Here is a 21,613-nt window from a genome sequence, read left to right on the forward strand (position 1 = left end):
AATGATATGAAACTCCTAGTTTCATCTATGAGAAATGAAACATGGAACTTAGAAAATGAACAAGCATTACAAAGTAAGGCTAGTCAAGGATCAACTGCAAACATTTTAGAAAAGATGTTAGAAATAGCTTGTTTTCTAATAAACTAGAAAAAGTAATGGCCTCTCTACTTCCCCTGATACAAAGTTAATTTAACTCAGGTTCTAGTCCCCACTTTAACACCAACTAGTCAGGCCAACAACCTTCCCTAATTCTCTCTTAGATCTGTTTGTCCATATGTAAAATGATGAAGTTGGTTGCCAAGACGGTTTCTAAAATTCTGAAATTCTATGTGATGTACAAAAACAACATACACCATAAAATGACTTACCTACTTAGCACTTTTGAGTCAAATTAGGTAACTGATAAAGGAAAATACGGGAAAAGTGTTATATTGTCATTATTTTAAAAAAAGAAATTAAAAATATTTCCTTGACGGACCTCTGGCAGTTAAAACCTAAACAAACCCTCTAACAAAGAATCCCCTCAGTCAAAGGTTTAAAAATCTAATGCTGAAATACAATTCCTAACCAAAAGGAAAAGATTCATATTCCTCTAAGGTTTTTCTACAAAAAAATTTTCCCCCATAAAAATTTCCTAAAGAATTTGTACTTTCAGTCAAATTATAAGGCCAGTCTGACTAAGCTTAACTTCACTTTCTTTTTTCTTTACTGAGTGAAGTACATTAACTTTTAGAACTTCAACCTATGAACTTTAATCTTAAGGAGCTTCTCTCCAGCTAAAACACAGAGGCTAAGTTTTAGGAAATCCTACATATCCTCTAGAATTTACTAGAACTAAAGCAAATGCGGAAGAATAGGTTTGAACCCAGAGTTCAAAAAGAAATCACTTAAGGACAGTCTTACCATATGTCTTGTGTAACACATAAAATAGTGTCTACAAACACAAAACTATTCATTCTTTAAAAATCTACAACAGCCAGAAAGGACCTTTGAGATTATACAGTTCCTATTATTTAACAAATAAGGAAACTACCCCCCAAGAGATTAAGTGATTTGCCCACGCTGGATAATGGCATAGCAAGGACTAGAATCCTCTTGACACTAAGCCACCTCCTGTGGTCTAACTACTTCAACCCTCACTAACTGATAGCCAAGACATCGGTGTGAGACCAAAGAGGATGTCCAAAGCCTTACCTTACCTTAATGGAGCATAAGAATTCTGATAATGAGCCAACTTAAAATGAAGACTTTTAATATAAAGATAAAATACTAAAAAAAATAAAATTGACATTATATTTAAGCACTATAAAGTTTACAATGCCTTTTATATATATTACCTCATTTGAACTTTACAACCACCCTCAGTTAGGTGCTACAGGCACACTTATTTTAGGGAGGAGAAAAGGAGGATAGAGAAATTGTCATATGCTCATCTCAACACAGTTGAGAAATATATATCAATATATGTCAAAGGTAATACTTGAACCAAGATCTTTCCTGATTTCCAAGTGTAGCACTCTATCCAGAAAGTCCCAAGTCTCTCTAAATCCTATTCATGATTGGGAGTGGCAAAAGAGAAAGAGTTGGGAATGCTTCTGACAGTGATACCTCTTCCCCCTCCCAAAAAAAAGAGGTGTTGGTCTAGACCTGTGATTTTATCAGTATGGAGAATTCCTAGGCTGAAAACTCTCCTGATTGATACAGATCAGCAACTCAGATCTATAATTCACACTTAAGAGATTTATCCCATGGAGTTTATACCCAATAAGGGCACATAAAAATGCTCAAATAAAACACACACACACACAGCATATTGTCTACCTAAATTCTGATATGTATGGAGTTTCTGTGAATGATAAGGAGCTTTTGGTAAATCTGAAATAAAATTCTACACTAACTAAAAACTCTGACGAATATTAAAATGGCTTTGAAATATTTACTGACTTTACTATGCGGAATAAGTATTTCAAATAAAGATAATACAATGAAAAAATGGGTAAGACAACTTAGCAACTGCAGCTTCATACCCAAGTGGCTATATGCCAGTTAGGGTCCCCTGGCAGCTGTGGATCTGAGGTACAAGCTAATAGTATGCAGTGTTAATTTCTGTCTATAAATACTGAGGGGAAAAAAAGACAATCCTACAAAAATCCCCCAAGTACTTCTTCCATCTCCTACTACTGTCCCTAATACACACTTCAATAACATTAAGCTACTCAGAACTGGACTGAAAAACTTTGGATGCAATCCACATTTCCAAAAGTAAGATGAAAGTCTCAGCTACACCTTAACTTGCCTTTAGGTATTCAAAGAGACTGGACCTCTAGGTAATTCCCAAATATGGAAACTCCTAGTCCTAGAGCATAAGGGCACCTTTTCTGCAACTAAGAGAGTTGCTAGAGATCCCAGATGGCCACATACTGCCTTAGAAAACCTCAAATTCACATAATCTATATTTATTGCACTGTATTTTTACTTTTTTATTAAACATTTCCCAATTACACTTTAAACTACTTCAGGTCCTAATCAGGAGTTCTGCAGGATGCTTGAGTTTTGCAGGGATAAGTCTGATACCTCTGGCCTAGAGTACAGAGAGTCAGTCACTTGCCTGGTTTAGTTTCTTGATTTCAAGACCTACTTTTCAATCACCTCACTGCCTCTTGACTCTTTATCCCAGTATTTTTTTTTGCAAGCAAAAAACCTTATTTAAAACAAAAGACTTATACAGTGTTAAACCTGTCTTCACTCAGGTTATAACTAGTATTTATATAGCACTTTGAGGTCTGCAAAGACCTTTACTTATCTAAATTGATCCTCAAAACAACCCTGTGAGATAGGTGCTATTATCCCCATTTTACAGATTTAGAAACTGAGGATGAAAAGAGGGTGACTTGTCCAGGATCACACAGCTATCAAGTGTCCCAGGCAGAATTCAAATTCAGGTCTTCCTGACTCAGGTCAACACTTTTATTCATTACAGGTCTTCTATTACATACAGATAGATGCCTGCTTATATATGAACATAAACACCTGGTTGTTAATAGCATCCCTTATCCTTGTAAATCTAAACTTTTATCAGAAAGTAGGAAATGTAAAGATTACTCCAGCTACTGTTTTCTATTACAGTCAACTATACAAGAGGCAGCAGATGAAGTTTCTTTTTTCCACACTTCATCGATTGAGCTATATGAACAATCAAGAGGAAAACCTATAAAAGGACAGGTAAGGAAACCTACAAGCACAAGCTCACGCTTCCTCGAATCAATCAGTTCTAGAAAGTGATGAAAGTTTCTACTCCTTCCACAACCCCAGTCACACATTTACATTCTACACTCTACATTCCAATTTACATTTTATCCCATTTTTCCCCATACCCAGAGCTAGACTGACAGAATGATTGAACTGACAGTCCAATGTCTGTGATTTGTGCCCTACAATCAGGGTGTTAACTTACACAGAGTTTCGAAGATACTTATAGAAAAGGGATAAGAAAAAATAGACCTAACACTATTAGCAATAGACTTTATATTTATAGTGGTTCAATGTGATACAACATCAATTTGCAAACCGTTTAAAACCAGGGAAACCACTTGGCCACATGGTCTTTCACTATCTGCTGCCATCAATAAAGCAAAGCAATGTGTTTAAGTCATTTTAACACCACAAAGAAACCCCATGCTTTGACAATTAAGAATAGCAACCTTCCACTAAAAGTTAAATGCACAAGTCCAGAAATTTTAAATTAACTGTTACTATTTTTTCCAACAATATTCAAAGGTTGACTCTTTCATAAAATCAGTTTAATAGTCTCATTTCCCCTATGAGAAGTCCCTCCTCCCAAAAAAAACCCCTATCATTCCAAAAGACTGTCCTAAAATGGACAAAAGAAAAGTATATCATCATTACCCAAATCAAAATGGAAATCTTTGGAAATTTAAAAAGGAATAATAATAATAAAGTAGTATCGAGAAAAACCAAAAAGGACAACTGCATTAGCACTAACTCTACTCATGAAAGTTACAAAGTACAAATTCTTTTGTTAAAAAAGAATATGCTAAAGGTTCTTATCCTTTTCTTTCCAAAATGGAAGAACATGCATATTCAGAAGTACACTGATTTTAAGTAGGAACCCTGACCACAGAGTCATCAATAGCATTTACATAAGGGGAACGAAAGGGCAGGGAACTGATCCTAAGAAAAAACTTGCAAATGTCATAAATATGCCAATATGTCATTACTACAGAATATATATGAATATACTGTATACGTGTGTACATTTATGTATTATGTACGTATGTGTTACCTCCTATTCTTTCTGCCCTAGCGTCAGTGTATTCTAGCAACTTATTACTAAGGACATGTGGTAGTGATGGAGAAGACAACTGCAATGTGAAGTCATGTACCTTCTTTTGGAAACCACAGAAGAACAATAAAATAGCTTTCTGCTCTTCCAGAAAGAGCAACAATAAAACTCAAGGTCACCATCCTTAAAAACTAAAAAAAAACACGTATTCCTTTCCTTCTCCCCTCAACCATTCTCCTCCCAAATGTATGCTGTTGAACTAAGGGATAAAACAAAGCAATCACTGTTAAAAGATTTACAGTTGTTCACATTTATGTAGTAATTCATAGTTCACAAACAGCTTTCTTCACAATCACCCTGTAAATTAGACAGTACAAGTATTACTCCCATTTCACACACAAGGAAAGGTCAGAGAGGTCCACGGAAACAAAGATAGTTGACATATACAAGATCAAATACATGCACAGCCCAGCTCTCAGTCTTTTTCTGTCAAAAACTTCCAATCTTTAGTTATCTGTAACTAATTTCAATAGACATTTAAATAGTTCAATGCTAATTTCTTTGTCGACTTAACTTTTAACTTTTTCCACAATTCTAAAGTTTGCTCTTTTCTTAAAAGCTAATAAATCATTTCAAAGAGGGCCTACTAACAAGGCATTTTTCACACTGTACTGTTTGTTTAAGTGCCAACAGCAAATTAACTTGGGAAAATGCCCCCACAAATTCTGCCTTACCTATTACACACAAAAGCTGCCTCCAGGGTTTTGGTTTACTCTAGAGAAAGTCTAGAAACCTGATTTAGTTTAAAACTCCCAGACCACCACAGAATGGACTACATCCTTACAAATGAAACTAGAAAAATTCAAGTCTAACAGATTTCTGAACAACATGATTAAGGAGAACAACAAATTCTTAAAAATACCATGTTGTAAAATCATGTCCCTAGTTACTCTGCTTCAGTCTTTATGTCGCCAAGATAGATAGATAGATCAGATGATGTTTAAGGAGAGTGGGGCAGAAAAATTTTTTGTCAAAGCATTCAAGCTATACTGCTTTGCTGGATACTGCCAAAATTTATGTCTCAGCAATTCAGATTCTCACTGAAATTCTAAAATTTTTCTGTTTGTTACATTTGTAAAATCAATCAAGAATCAATATCAAGAAAAATGTTTTTTAAAAGGATGTTCTACTTGCTGATAAAAGACTTCTTAGCATTTTATTATAACGAGGATATTAACACCTAGAGAAGCTAAAATCATTTTAATAAGGCAAGAAATTACATCAGCAACTAAATTAAGGTTTTTTCCAAAGTAAAACCAATACAAATATTTATTTGTAAATTGAAATATCAATATCTAATATAGCTTAAATGTGAAGATGCTTCCAGTGCATTAACTATTAATTTGACAGTACATTAACTATTTATTTGCCACCAGTTCTATGAATTTATTGCTACTAAAAAAATTCTATTAAAAAGTCAGAGAATAAAACAAATTCCTCTTTAAACTTAAAAAAAGGGTATGATTTATACCAAAGTCCAGTTTTGCAACAAAACCAATTTTTTGCTGACCTAATCAAAGACAGATTAATATGAATTATTTTTAAAACTTTTCACTTGATTTACTCTCATCACTGAATGTGCTCTACAAACCATCATTTTTTTCAAGTCTCCTGTCTCAAACCATCATAACATAATCATTAAAAGTACTAATAATACACACTGATGCTACACCTTTAAGAATAATAAATCTAGCTGAGAGTGGGAAGGCACAGGAGGAAAACCTGAGAATCACAGAAGCAGCGAAAGAGGGACTTCAAGATTTCCAATAGTCCTTTATCTTTCTTCTGGTTAAGGTCACAAACAAACCAAATGAATGTTCATAGAAACACAGACCTTGGACCCTAAAGCAATGTTAGAAAATATCCAATCCAACAACCCTCATTTTACCAATGACAATCCTGAGTTGAGACTCCATAACCTCCCCTAGGTAGTGCTAGAACAAGGACTATTTCTTTACTGCCCCCCACCCTCAAAAGGCTATTTACAAAAACTAACCCAAATAAACTCCCAGTTTAGAAGAAATAAGAAGAGCCCCAAGATGGAAGGGTATTTTACTTGGTCATACCTCAATTTATCAAGTTAATATAGTACATGAATATAATATTAAGTTTAAAAAAAAAAGCCTAGTTCTCTGATACAAAAATTAACTGAAGCTTAAGACTATTCTACTAGCAATGCAAAAGTATTCCCTTAAATATAAACTATGTGGTTCCCTTCAATGCAGTTCAAAATAGTCTCAAGTGACTAAACTTCCCTTTGGAGACTATTCCCTAACCTAATCATTAAGTCAGGAATTTTTCCTTTCTTAATTTCATCCCCATTACTCCTAGCTATACCCCTGTGTACTGTATTAATTCTCACTCAGTTTTGTTTACATCTTTTTATCACCATTTACTCACTTAGGTTTCCTTCATTTTTTGATTTACAAGACTGACTTGGATTTGTTTTTTTCAATTTCTAAGTTATTCAGCCTACACTTGTTTTTTAATCTTTCTTCTCCTGTCCAACTTTCCTTAATTTCTGAGCCCTCTTGAACATGGTCTAATTTGTCAACACAACATCTTTCCATACCAAAGAACCAAAAATTAAATGCTATTGGGCCCTCTTTCTTGGGGGTATAGCACAATCAAATTTTGAGTAACAACTAAAACCCCTTATCACAATCTCATTTATTTCATCTCACAGCAATGCTTGCCTTACTGGCTACTACCTATTTCGTCATGTCTGACTCTTTGTGACCCTATTTGGGTTTTCTTGGCAAACATACTGGAATAATTTCCTTCTCCAGCTCATTTTACAAATGAGGAAATTGAGGCAAACAGGGTTAAGTGACTTGCCCAAGGTCACACAGCTAGTAAGAATGAGGCTGGATTTGAAATCAGTCTGACTCCAGGCTCAATGCTCTAGCCACTGCCCATAACAACTACATATTTACTATGGGCAAAGCAGCCCATAATAAGCTACACATCATCCCCTTTTAAATTTTAATACAACCTAAGTATCAAGAGTAGAACTAACTTACCTAAATAAGGAACACCCAGTAGCAAGTCCAAACTCAAGTTCTTCTCAGGAGAACAGATATTAAAATAAAAATTATTATACTGTATTGTTTTAATTCCCTCACAGTGGATGTAATAAGGATTAGTAAGGTATACGAAACTGGTAACTTTTTAAGAACTGAAAGTATTTTTCATGTGGGTAATCTAATCTTATAAATATTTGAAAGAACCATTTAAAGTAATTTCTTCCTTTATTTTTTCTTCAAAGGTGTATGTTTTTTACCACAACCCCAAAAATCAGTGTTAAGGCACTAAATAAAGTGTCAATATTTTCATTATTTACTAACAGAAAAAAGGCAACATCTTAATTAAGATTTTGGCAAGTTAAGTAGAAAGATCAATGACACATTTTACCCTATATTGTTTGGAAATTAAGGTCACCTTACCTTGGCAGTAATTTGAAATCTTAAACTACCTATATTTGCTCTTTGCAATGTAATTCTTGTAAGTCCTTGTACTACACAAAAGTGAGCTACCACCAGGAATAGGAGCTCAGGCCTAAAAATGACAATCTATAAAAAATCTCTCTGGGCTCCTGTTCCATTTGTAAAAATGAACAATATACCACTTGCTATGAGTTCAGGGTAGCTGAGTATGTCACTGGAAAAAGATATTTTCAGAAGTGTATACTGTTTATACTATTTACACAAAAATCATTAGGGAGTCCTTGTAAGAGTATCTTACAAGTGAAACTGACATAAAAAAGGTCATTTCCAAACTTCAGTAATTAAAGCCTTTGGATTTACTCCAATTCTAATCCATCTTTAAAAAAAAAAAACAACTAAATTCTATTCTGTACCAAACACTAAGGCACTGTAGAGTACTGAAAAAAGAGGGTTTGTTGAATTTGGAATCAGAGGACTTGAGTTCAAATCCCAGATCTGCCACTTAACCTTAGGCAAAGTGCCTTGAAGCCTGGCGCTTAATTATCCACAAAAATAAAGGGATTTAGGTTAGATGACCTCTAAATCCCTTTTGACTAAATCTATGTGATCTTGTGATCTTAAGAGTGCTTTTTAGATGACACAGTGGATAATGCTCTGGCCTTGGAGTCAGGAGGACCTGATTTGAAATCCGGCCTCAGACACTTGACACTTACTAGCTGTGTGACCCTGGGCAAGTCACTTAACCCCGAGTTGCCTCACCAAAAAAAAAGTGCTTTTTAAAAAGTTTTTATTTCATAAATTATTCTAAAAATTAGAATATTCTTTAACATAACAGCACATTTCACTGCCCAAAAGAAAACATCACTTTCCATGTCCTACTTCAAATAGCAATTTCACCACATGTTTGTGGTGAACTCTCAGGAGTTCAGCATGTACCAGTATCCATGATATCAACAGCATTCCTTAAACAAATTATCTTTGCCCTTCATCCAGCCATAGAAATGCTCAAGAAAAATACTTTACCCCTCCCCTAACACTTCCACTCCTCATCCCATTCTTCAAGTAAAGGATTATATAAATCTAATACCTAACTGATTAAATTGCAAAACTGTTACAGAGAGCTGAAAGGGAAGTCTAGGATAACAGAAATACTCCCCAAAAAGAGGTACTTGTTGGCCAGAACACTAATTTGGTTCGGAATTGGTTCCTAGCCCTGATCTGGCCAGGCAAGACTGGCTTGTGAGCTATGCAAGTCACTTAACTTCTGTGGACCTCAATTTCCACATCTGTGAAATGATGAGTTTGGATGAGATAATCTCTAAAGTGCTCATTTATTACATTCCTAGTTTATTACACTGATCTATACTTTACTCAAGCTTAATAAGCAGAAACTTCTAATTATTCCTCTGAATCCCACCTTAGGCATCTGAGCACTTCTCTTAAAAGTCTACAATTTGTTCCTGGCCAAGTGTTTTTAAGAACCCAGCTCTAAAGCAATAAATCAGAGGAAAGTTTAATTCAAGGCATCAAATAAAGATCCAGAAGCACCTGCTTCCCCTGCTTTAATCAGAACATAACCAGTTCACAATCAGTTCTCCCCCCCCCCATCCCACCTCCACCCTAAGGATTTACTTATTTTCATGTTTGTCTCCACCATTAGAATGTGAACTCCTCGAGGGCAGAAACAATATTTTTACCTTTCTTTGTATCACCACCATTTAGCACAGTGCCTAGCACATTTGTGTTATGTCAACAGCTGGCAAACAGTAAGGGCTTAATAAATGCTTGTTGACTGAAAGGCTTCAAAGCAGCACAGGATATCAGTACAAGGCATGCTCCTTCCAGAGGATGGACTTCGATTCATCCCAAGACCCATTCCCAATAAGTCACCCAGAATTAACATTTAGGTGCAAGTGACAAGCAAGTAACCTGGTATTTTATAGGGCAGTTTTAAAAATTTGCCATGGAACTTAGGTGGTACAAGTTATTGTTTAAATATGTAAAAAAAAGTATGTAAAAAGAACCAACAAATCAGAAAAAGAATTCTGGAGTAGTTTTCCTTGTTCATTACAAAGTTTCAATTCTTGAAATTTCAGAATAGACCAACTAAAATACATGACTTACATGAATCTCCATAGAATGTGTATTTGCAAACAAACATAAGGCTATATGATTGAAGTAGGTTTGGAAAGTGCTAGAACGATTCACAAAGCTTTCTTCAGATGATTAGCTCTAACCTTGCTGCTTTACAATGTAGAGTTAAAAATTCAGTATTTTAAAACACACACATCTCCACACAAAACACCAATGTAGAATTTAGTATCTCTATTAAAGAAATGTTCACTGTACAGAATCAAACAGCACAGTACTAGAATAATTATGATCAATGACTGTCCTTTTCTATAACTACCAGTAAGTGACCCCTAATAAAAATTTATCTTAAGCCATCAAAACAATGTTTTCAATTAAAGCTTCCTTTCAATTCAAAATAATTGACAAGACAGAACTCTTTTATACTTGAAGTGTTAATTTTAAGAAGCAATGCCACAATAACATGTCCTAAAACTTGCTTGAGACAGTCAAATGTGTCTCTTTCAAAGGGCTTCTCTACATCTTCCCCACCAAAGTTAAATACTTCAAAATCGCACTATATATATGACTGCAGTTCCAAATGCTGACAATGAAAAGAAAAATATTCAAAGGAAGACATTTCCATAACTATTACCTATGGCTTTCAAAAATGCTACTTATAGCTTTGTCTTCAACATCTGTGAAGACCTTAGGTAATGTAAAAATAATACACAAATATTCGATGCTTTAAATTACATCTACTTTCCTTTTTAATCACAGATTTCTTTATATGTGATATAATTTTCTATATGCAGCATTATATTCAACCACAAATTTTAATTGATCATTTAGGCATACTAATAGTGATAATTATCTTAACAAAATAAGATATATTTATACAATTTTCACATATATAAAAAGAAACAAAGACTTTTAAATTAAAGACCTGCTCCTATTAAAAAAAAAAAGAGAAGCTGATTTAAAGTTTTTCCATGAAAAACAGCATAGTCAAAATTCTTGGAACTTACAAATTAAGATATATACAAGAAAACATCCAATTTCTCTACTCCCCTTGGTTTGGACTTATAAAAAACATGAAAAGTACAGAAGACTAACAGAGTAATCTTACAAGTGTCTTGATTTTACAGAAACTATCTAAATTTACCAAGCACCTTTGAATCTTTAAAAGTTTCTTGGTAAAATGATATTTAAAATATGGACCACTGAAAGAAATGAAGAATTCAAAATAAGCAACTTGGGAAAGTTCTGACAACTCCATGTAGCTAACTCATTTCCTACCAAAACCTTAAAAAAAAAAACATGGCTTCAGTAAAATTGAACAGATCTTTACCTAAGTAAGAAATGAAACATCTTGCCCTCTAACTGAAGAACTGTTGCTGGCCACACTGGAAGTGCTTACATACATACACAGAGAATGAAGGCCAATCTCTTAGCAGCAAGTTAGGCAGGCCTCTTCCTCCCTCCGGAGAAGCGCATGACAAACAGGGCGTCATGCGAATTGTGTCACCGGGTCACCGGCAAAAATTACATGTAACTCCCCAACTTCAGTCCAATATGGCCTTCCAAGGCCTGAACAAGTATATCCAGGGTCTAGCACACTAACAGGGGAAAGCTTAAATTGACCTACTTTCTGATCCTGTAAACACTGAGCCCAGGGTTGGACCTAAAACAGGATTTAATGGAGGCCTCTTCTCAACCTTTTCCGAGCCCTCTGTTGCAACAGTGAAGGACCTTTTCCTGGTTTTTCTAGGTTCAAAGTGAACGTGCAGCCCAGTAATTCTATATCTTATCTGTTAGGCCTTGGGGAGCAAGAAAATGGGCGTCCAAACCCAACACATTCCAATTTTTAAAAACAATATGTAACTACCCCATAAACCCGTGGTAAACCCTTCTCCAGGATTAAGAAAAAGAGTTTTTTACTAACTAGACCAAGATATATTTTCTTCTGCTATATTACATTTGGAGAAATCCCTCCCCCTATGATGTTGGGGAGAGACTGAAAAAGAGAGAAAAAGCGAACATCAAAAGACTGGCCAGGGAGGGTGATAATGGGCCTGACTACCCATTTCGGGATGTGCTACCACCTCCATCTCTTTTTCCCTCTTGGCTTGGTTTCGACCCCCTCCCTGGATCGGCATGCCTCACCACAGCAGGGGCTCAAATTAAATAATCATAATCATAATCATGGCGTTTCCTCCTGTCCAACACCCCCCCTACTTCTACTCCCCCCTCCTCCGAAACTGCGAATGGGCTACTCCCCTTTCCCGTAGTGGGCCAAAGCCTACACTGTCCGCTCCTCCTGATAGCTCTCTGGCCCCGGGATCCAGGCCACCCAGAGACCCAGGGCACACTTCATCCACTCCCTCCACCCTCCCACCACCACCCCCGAGGCCCGGACTCCTCGGTCACCTTCCCTCCCTTTTCACCTCCACCATCCCCCATCCGCATTGTCTGTCTCAATTCAACTTTGACTAATATGGATTCCTCGGGCCTGGGCCCGGCAGTAATTACAACCTATTCCTCCTAGGGAAAAGGGCTGCTTGGGTCGCCCGCCTCTCTCCTGTTCAACATGATTCCCATGGAGGAGCTGGAATAAGCTCACCGATTCCCCTTATCTCTCCTCCCCCTGCCCAAATGCTCTCTTCTCCTTCCCCAGGACCAGAAGTTTACCCTGGACAGGGCCTAAATCCGAGAGGCAGGAAGAGGAGGAGGAAGAGGAGGAAAAGAGAGTAAGACACCTACAACCTCCCCTTCCCATGTCCCCCCCCAAAAAAAACCACCCCCCCACCAGCCCACTCCCAGCACCCCGAGGCCCCGTGGCGCCGCACTGCCCCACCTCCGAGAAAGAGCAGGAGACGGGAGGGCAAGGGGATGGGCGGGGTAAATTGGGGGGTCACCCTCCCCCCACCCCCGTTCCCCTTACCTGTCATTGAGCTGGTCCTCGGTGCCCGGCAGCGGGTGAACGACGAAATGGATGGACGTCATGGTGCTTCCTCCTCGTCCTCCTCCCTAGGACACCCCACCTCCCTCGCGCTAACCCGTCCCCCCCCCCCCCAAAAAACAACCCCTCTTCTCGTCCTCCTCCTCCTCCTCCTCGCCCCCAAAAGGAGGGAACCAAATGCGCAGGGGCCGTCTCCTCCTCCCCCTCCTCGGGCTTCTCCTTCTCCTCCTCGTCCTCGTCCTCCGGCTCCCCCCACCTCCGGGCTGTGTGTGCGGGGCCGGCCGGCCCGGCTGGCGGGCGAGCGGACGGGCGAGCCACCCGCCAGCAGCTCCCCCTGCGCCAAGGGGGGAGGAGGAGGAGGACCGAGGAGGAGGGAGGGGGAGAGGAGGACGAGGGGGAGGAGGAGGAAAGAGGACCAGGAGCCGGAGAGGGGCGAGGTGGGGGTGCGGGAGAAGGAGGAGGAGGCGGGAGGACGAGATCGGGGCCCGGCTAGGCGGGCAGGCGGGCGTCGGGAGCCGGGAGAGCTTGAGGAGGTAGCCCAAAGACGTGCGGGGAGGGACTGGGCTACCGGGACGCCGGGGGCTGGAGGGGGGCGGCGGACGGGGGGGGTCGGGCGTGGGGGGGAAGGTGGGGAGGGAGATGAGTCCGCACCGCGCTCACAGGCGAGACGCCGCTACCGCCACCAACACCGCCGCCGCCATCTTCACTTCTGCCCCAGTTTCTCCCTCTCGCAAGCTCCGCTTCCGAGGGGCGGGGGAGGGGGGAGGAGGGAGGAGGGAGGAGACGGGCAGGCGGGGGGTGGGGGGTAGAGGGAGGGGAGAGAGAAAGAGGACGGGGGCAATTCACGTTACGGCTCTGCTGATTGGTTGGCGCCGCGTTGGAAGGCCACGAAGCTGTAAGAACCAGAGAGATTGGTCCGGGTATCTCTCCGCCTTCCCTAGCCCTCCCGTGTACGGGACGATAGGGAGCGAGCATTTTGGCCAGAGCACGTGTTATAGGGGAGGAGGGAAGAGAAGGGAAGAGCCCAGACTGGCCTGGGTTGAGTAGGAGACAGAGTGCAAAAGGGTATCCCCGGGTGGGAAGCGCAGAGGAGGGGCCTGTTAACGAGTTTTCTCCTTGATTTCCCTGGAGCAACCCTAATTATTTTAAGAACTGCGGGGCTTTTATCTCCTTTTATTAATCTGCTGTTGTATTTAAAGTGAACGTGTACAAACAGTTAAAAGAGGAAAAACTGTTATAATAAGCAAAATGGGGAAGGTTTTCTGGGGACCTAAAGATCATAGGAACCAGAATTAGAGAAATTTATACTTTGAACGGTAGAGATCCTTGAGTCCAATTTAATCTGATTTCACAAATAAAAGGAAGCTGGGGCCCAGAGAGATGAAGTCAGCCATGACTAGAACCCAAGTTTCCTAGCTACAGGCATATATATTCCATTATATCATTATGCCTCTAACTTTTTTGTTTTATAGCCTAATCCCCTCCCCCCCATGAAGATTTTAAAAAGAATTTTGTGCTGTGCCTACCCTTTGACCTAGCAGTACCACTACTAGGTCTGTATCCTAAAGCGATAAAAAAGGACTTATATGTACAAAAATATTTAAAGCAACTCTTTTTGTGGTGACAAAGAATTGGACATTGAGGGGATGCCAATCAATTGGGGAATGGCTGAATAAACTGTGGCATGATTGTAATGGAGTACTATTGTGCTGTAAGAAATCAGAAAAAGGTGGCAAGACTTAGGTGAGCTTATGCAAAGTGAAGTGAGAAGAATGGAGATTATTGTGCACAGTAACAGTTATAATGATGATCAGCTGTGAAAAACTTGACTTCTCTGATCAAGACAATGATCCAAGACAATTCTAAAGAACTCGTGAAGAAAAAATTCTGTCCCCCTCCAGAAAGAGAACTAATGAATTCAGTGTAAATTGAAGTATATTTTCCTCACTTTATTTTTCTTGCATTTTTTAAATATGGAAATGTTTTGCATGATTTCACATTTATAATTGATATCATATTGCTTGCCTTTTTAGTAAATGGGGAAGGGGTAGGAGGGAGGGAGTAAATTTGGAACTCAAGATTTAAAAAGAAAAGAATGATAAAAATAAATAATAAAATTTTAAACTATTTTTTAAAAAATGAGGTCTGTATTCCTCCACTTAATACTGAACATGGTTGGGGACCCTTGTCCTAGCAGTGCACAGGTCCAATCAATCAATTAAGAGCTCACTATAGTAGGAATTTCATAAATGATAGTTGGTTGATTGATTTCCAGGTACTGTGCTAGGCACTGGGGGAGTAGAACACAAAATGAAACAATTCCTGCCTTCAGAGAGCTTATTACATTGGGGATACTCTCTGCTCTATGGGTTTTTCTACAGTATGGGCTTTTCATCCTTTCAAGCCCTCACCCAGTGGAGTCTTGGCACCAAAAAACATTCCCCAAACAACTCCTACTAAGCATTCCCTCCATGGATGGCAGGCATGGCCTAACCTCTGGTAATCTTTTTTCATATTAAAATAAATGTCTGTCCTACCCTTCAAAAGACTGATAAAGAGTTTTGAATTACACATTAAGTGGAAAAAAATTAATGGATAAATGTTAAAATCATTAAAGTCTTTGCACAGCAAATAAGGAGTGAGTGACTCATAAAAAATTTATGAATTGGAAATTATTTAAACAGAAGTAACATAAATTTTCCCACTGAAAATGGAATTATAAAGGGATAAAAGAGATAGGTCAAGTTAGGTCCCAAACCTCAAAAGTGGCAGTATTAGAAAACATGAATCCTGAGCTGTAGTGAGATACTTTAAATATGTATCCTAAACAACTATGCTACTAACTTAGGTTTTATAAAACTTTATTATACCTTTTTCAAAGGTCTATTGAAAAAATTTTCAGCAAAACATGGACATCAAGAATTATACATAAGGCAGAATGGTCTAAATACCACATGGGACTAGTAATGGGACACTTTCATAGGTCACCACTTCCAACATTGACCCAGATTACTTTAGGTTCAAAAAGTATTTCAGACAGCTGTTCCGTAAAAGCCCATGTGAACTGAGTCTAGGATGCTGATCTATTTCCATAACACAGAAAGTGGTATGCAACTAGTTCTAAATTTTATCCCTTGTTGGCACTCTCAATAGAAAAACTAAATTTCCTAAGCCTTAAGGATTCAACTAGTGAGGCAGTTTGGCAGCCTCATATGTCCAGTCGGGTCAACAAGCATTTATTACACCATATATTATTTTGTGCCAAACACTGTGCTAAGTGCTGGGGACACAAAGAAAGGCAGGGGAAAAAAAATAATAAAAAACAGTCCCTGGCCCCTTAGAAACTCAAAATCTAACTTGGGGGAGTGGGGCAGGACAATATACAAAGGACTATGTTCAAAGGAACTATATACAGAATAAATTGGAAGTAATTTCAGCGGGAAGACCCTAACATTAAGAACTGGGAAAGTCTTCTTGCAGAAGGTGAGATTTTAGCTAAAACTTGAAAGCTTGAAGGAGACCAAGAAGTGGAAATGAAAAAAGATAGCATTCTAGGCATGGGGGACAGCCAGTGAAAATACACAATAAAGAGATGGAGTGTCTTGTGTGAGGGAAAGCCAGAAGACTAAGAATCAGACCTTAGAATCTATAGAGGGGGTGTAAAGTACAAGAAGACTGAAAAGATAGGAAGGAACCAGGTTGTAAAGAGCTTTAAAAACCAAAGAGAGCACTTTACACTTGATCAATAAGAGGCCACTGAAATTTACTGAATCTTGGAGTGACCTAGTTAGACAGGGTTTTAAGATCACCTTGATAGCTGAGCGAAGGAGAGACTGGAGCAGGAGAGACCAACCAGTGAGCTATTGCAATAGTCCGGTCATGAAGGTATTTGAATAGTGTGAAAAGAAGAGGAAGGGAAAAGAGAAAGAAAGCTCTTGGTGAATTGCCTCAATTTCTTTAGTGAATTCTGAAGCAAAGTTCTAAACTGAGAAAGTGAACGGCGAGCCATAGGAGGTTTGAAAAAAGTCGCTGTGGTGAGAGGAATCATTAATTAAGGAGATGTAAAAAGATTTCCTCACAAAAGCAGGGGAGCAGTTGATATTATGTAACATAAACTTGTAATAGACCAAGTTAGCATGGTTTTATGATCTCTCCAGCTTCATTCAGCAAGGAATGAATAGGAACAGCAACAATAGATGGTGGAAGTCATCAAAAGAATGGGCAGGGTGATAGGATAAGAGGAAAAGGAATTCGAAGGAAGAGGACATTGTAGAGTCAAACTGGTTCATGAAGGGGTCAAGAATGGGAAAGGCAGGAGAGTAAAGCCAGTACAGGGGTGATGGTCTGCACTGAGTGGATAGAAAGCCAGCCTTTGAGTCAGGAAGACATGGATTCAAATTCTGCTTGACACATACGTACTGGCTATGTGATCCCAGGCAAATCATGTAACTCTCTAAGTTACAGAGCAGTTGGCTTTCATCAATAAGGAGAGTTTCCTTACTAGCAGTTTCTGACAGATGAAATTACAGGTGTGGATCAAAAAAAAAAGGAAATGGGTATAAAATTGAGTTTGGGAAATAACTGACAGACTTGCTTGTCCTGAAAGTACAATGTGTGAAGAAAAGTAATATGAAACAAGACTGAACAGTTAGGTTAGAGAGAGACTGAAGGCATGGGGACCAGTTAGAAGCCTGTTATATCCAGAGGAGAGGTCCGGATCTAGGGTAGGATGCTAAATTACTAGAGAATGCATTCCACTGGAATTTAAGCTCCTTGAGGACAAGGAATTTTAAATTTTGGTATCTCAGAACTTGATTCAATATTTTTGCACATAGTAGGCACTTAATAAATGTTTGTTGAATTGTATTATCTCTTAATATTCTGGTGTGACAATGGGTTTTTCAATATCCTCTACTTCAACATGGGTCTAAAAATTGTATTAAGTAAGTGTGAGGTGCTACAGATACAAGTACAAAGAATGAAACAATCCCTTCTGTCAAGGAGCCTCCATTCTAATAAGAGAGACAACAAGGACATGTATAAATATATATGGCATAAATATAAAGAGAATAAATATAAATATATGTGTATAAAAAGTAAATAATAATGACAATGGCTAGTATTCATACAGTGCTTTAAGATTTGCAAGTGTGCTCAATCATTTTTAGTTGTGTCTGACCTGACCCCATTTGGGGTTTTCTTGGCAAAGATACTGGAATGGTTTGTCATATCCTTCTCCCATCCATTTTACAGATGAGGAAACTGAGGCAAACAGGGTTAAGTGACTTGTTCAGGATCATAGGGCTAGTAAATGTCTGAGATGGGTTTTGAACTCAGGTCCTCCAGATTCCAGGACTGGTACTCTATCCACTGGGCCTCCTAGCTGCCCCAAGATTTACAAAGTGCTTTTCAAATATCTCATTTGATCCTCACAACAAACCTGGAAGGTAGGTACTATTAATCATCTTCATTTTAGAAGCTAAGAAACTGAGCTATGGAGAAGTTAGGTAATATTTACCCAGGGTCACATAGCTATTAACTGTCTGAGGACAAATTTGAACTCAGATCATACTGATTCCAGGTCCTGCATTGTATCCACTGTGTCACTTAGATAAATACAATGTATCACATGTAGGTCTCTGGGGACTTTAACCGAATTTACTTTCTCACTGGCTAGTGAGGTCCCCAGAGCTAAGCTACATCACCCTATTGTGATTCTAGGGGTACCACTGAGGGGCTGAGGTGTCTTTCTGATGCTGTTGACTTGAGGCACATTTCCCCCACCCCCTACAATTTGATCCCTAAGTAAAGTGGGCTCAAATTTATGGTAATGACTACAAAATATTCTTCCCAACAAATTCACCTCTAATTGTGTCATAGCAAGGATATATTGCTCCCCTGATTATGAGGCACGATATTTTAGTGGCTGAGTTGTTACTGATAGACTAGGTCAAGCAAGTCACTTCTTTCTTTTTTTTTCCTAATTTTTTAAAATTTTATTAAATATTTCCCCATTACATGTAAAAACAATTTAACATTCATTTTGAAATTTTTCAGTTCCAAATTTGCTCCCTCTTTCCTGATCCTCCCCACCCCTTCAGAAGGCAAGCAATATGATATCAATTATACAAGTCATGCAAAAATATTTCCACATTAGCCATGTTGCAAAAGAAAACACATACACATACACAAGAAAAATAAAGAAAGTTTAAAAAAGTAAAGCAAGTCATTCCTAACCAAGCCCAGATGCTAATAAGCTCTTCTATCAACTCCATTTTCTGGACATCCAAAGGCTTATACAACCTTTTAAATGTCACAGAATCATAGCCAAATCAGTTCTAAGAAATCATTCACCTAAGAAAAGAAAAGAATGATAAATAACAGCACCATACATTGACAGCTTCATGACATTTCAAGGCAAGAGCCTTCCTTTCCCCTCCTCTAGTCCATTCCTGGCCCAGCAGTTTCTTTCCTCATTTGCCACCAGGGAAGAGACAGAAATTGGTTTACTTCACTTGAGGCTTTTGTGTGTCCTAAGTTATAGCTCAGCAACCAGTTAAGACTTTTATTTGCCATACAGTAAGTGGACACCGAATACCTGCACATGCTCTGACCAGAAAACAGGACTCCACTATTATAAATAATCATGCATTTCTGAAAGCAGTCTGCCCAAGCATTTTCATGGGTTGGCACCCTGCAGAGCTGATAGCACAGCCTCAAAGGACTGAACCCCATTGGCCAGTCCTAACTTTACAATAAAGTAATTTATGAGGAGGAGCAGCTAGGTGGCACAGTGGATAGAGTACTGGGCTTGGAATCAGGAAAAGTTATCTTCCCGAATTTAAATCTAGCTTCAGACACTTAATAGCTGTGTGACCCTGGGCAAGTGACTTAAACCCTGTTTGCCTTAGTTCTCTAAAATGAGCTAGAGAAGGAAGTGGAAAACCACCTCATTATCTTTGGGAAGAATACCCCAAATGGGGTCAGGAAGAGTCAGACACAACTGAAAAAAAATGACAACAAAAGTTCGTGAGAGAGGGTGCCATCTCTCATTTCTCTCTAGGCTGCATCCAATCTTGGGAGCCCCTCCTAGCCCCAGCTCTTCACTTCATCAGCTCTGGAGTGCACCCCTATGCTATGACTTATCTGATAGCTCGTCCCAGAACCTCCATTTAAGGAATATGCCAGGGCAAGCTAGGTCTCATTCCTCCCTCCTATCTCCTCCAGCTTTTCAATGTTGTCTTCCTTCATTAGACTGTAAGTTTCTTCTAAGCAGAAACTGTCTTTCTTTCTGATTAAATCTTATTCCCAGTGCTTAGTTTTTGTTGTGGTGGTTTGTTTTGTTGTTCTTATTCTTGTTACTGTTTTGGTTTGGTTTGGTTTGGTTCTTTTATCAATTACATATTAAAACAATTTTTAATATTCTTTTTTTAAAATTTGAGAAGGCAAACAATTTGATGTAGATTATACATATGCAACCATGCAAAATATATTCCCATATTAGCTATGTTGCAAAAGAAACACAGATCCTCCCAAAAAAAATCAGCAATGAAGAAAAATAAAGAAAAAACATGCATCGATCTGCATTCAGACTCCATAAGTTCTTTTTCTGGAGGTGAATATCATTTTCTATCATAAGATTTTTGGAATTCTCTTGGATCATTGTATTGCTGAGAATAACTAAGTTATTCAGAGTTTATCATCATAAAATGTTGCTGTTACTATGTACAATATTCTGGTTCTACTCATTTCACTTTGCATATGTCTTTCCAAGTTTTTCTGAAACCATCTTGCTTGTAATTTCTTATAACACAACAGTATTCCATCACAATCATATACTCAAACTTGTTCAGCCACTTCCCAATACATAGACACCCCTTCAATTTCCAATTATTTGCCACCACTAAAGGACCTGCTATAAATATTTTTGTACACATAAGTCTTTTTCTTTGTTCTTTGAACTCTTTGGGGTACAGACCAGTAGTGGTGTTGCTGGGTCAAAGGGTATGCATACTTTTATAGTCCTTTGGGCATAGTTCCAAATTTCTCTTCAGAATGATTTGATCAGTTCACACCTCCACTAACTGTGCATTAGTGTCCCTGTTTTCCCACATCTTCTACAACATTTGTCATTTTCCTTTTCTGTCATATTAGCCAATCTGATAGGTATGAGGTGGTACCTCAGAGTTGTTGTTGTTGTTGTTTGTTTGTTTGTTTGTTTTGTTTTTGGCTAAGCAATGGGGTTAAGTGACTTGTCCAGGGTCACACAGCTAGTAAGTGTTATGTATCTGAGGCCAGATTTGAACTCAGTTCCTCCTGAATTCAGGGCTGGTGCTCTATCCTCTGCACTACCTAACTGCCCTCTCAGAGTTGTTTTAATTTGCATTTCTCTAATGAACAGTGATTTAGAACATTTTTCAGATGAAAAACATTTTTAGTCTGAAAACTGCCTGTTCATATCCTTTGACCATTTGTCAATTGAGAAATGAATCACATTCTTAGTAATTTGATTCAGTTCTCTGCGTATTTGAGAATTGAGGCTTTTTATCAGAGAAACTTCCCATAAATTTTTTCCAGTTTCCTGCTTTCTTTCTAATCTTTGGCTGCATTAGTTTTGTTTGTGCAAAAATTTTTAAATTTAATGTAATCAAAATTATCCATTTTACTTCTCATAATGCTCTCTGTTTCTTATTTGATCATAACTTTTTCCCCTTATCCGTAAATCTGACAGGTAAATTATTCCCTGCTTCCCTAATTTGCTTATTATATCAC

General features: G+C 38.5%; 1 protein-coding gene across 1 annotated transcript in view; it reads right to left on the bottom strand.

The window, feature by feature from the left end:
- Positions 1–13,551, bottom strand: part of UBR5 (ubiquitin protein ligase E3 component n-recognin 5) — a 162,263-nt gene extending 148,712 nt beyond the window's left edge. Inside the window, 1 exon segment of the mRNA XM_020969574.2 lies at positions 12,824–13,551. Within this exon segment, the coding sequence (XP_020825233.1) occupies positions 12,824–12,885 (62 nt within the window). The 5' untranslated portion in view covers positions 12,886–13,551.
- Between the last annotated feature and the right edge of the window lie 8,062 nt (positions 13,552–21,613).

The sequence above is a fragment of the Phascolarctos cinereus genome, unplaced genomic scaffold (assembly GCF_003287225.1).
Source record: "Phascolarctos cinereus isolate Bilbo 61053 unplaced genomic scaffold, phaCin_HiC Scaffold_4;HRSCAF=312, whole genome shotgun sequence".
NCBI classification, from domain to species: Eukaryota; Metazoa; Chordata; class Mammalia; order Diprotodontia; family Phascolarctidae; genus Phascolarctos; species Phascolarctos cinereus.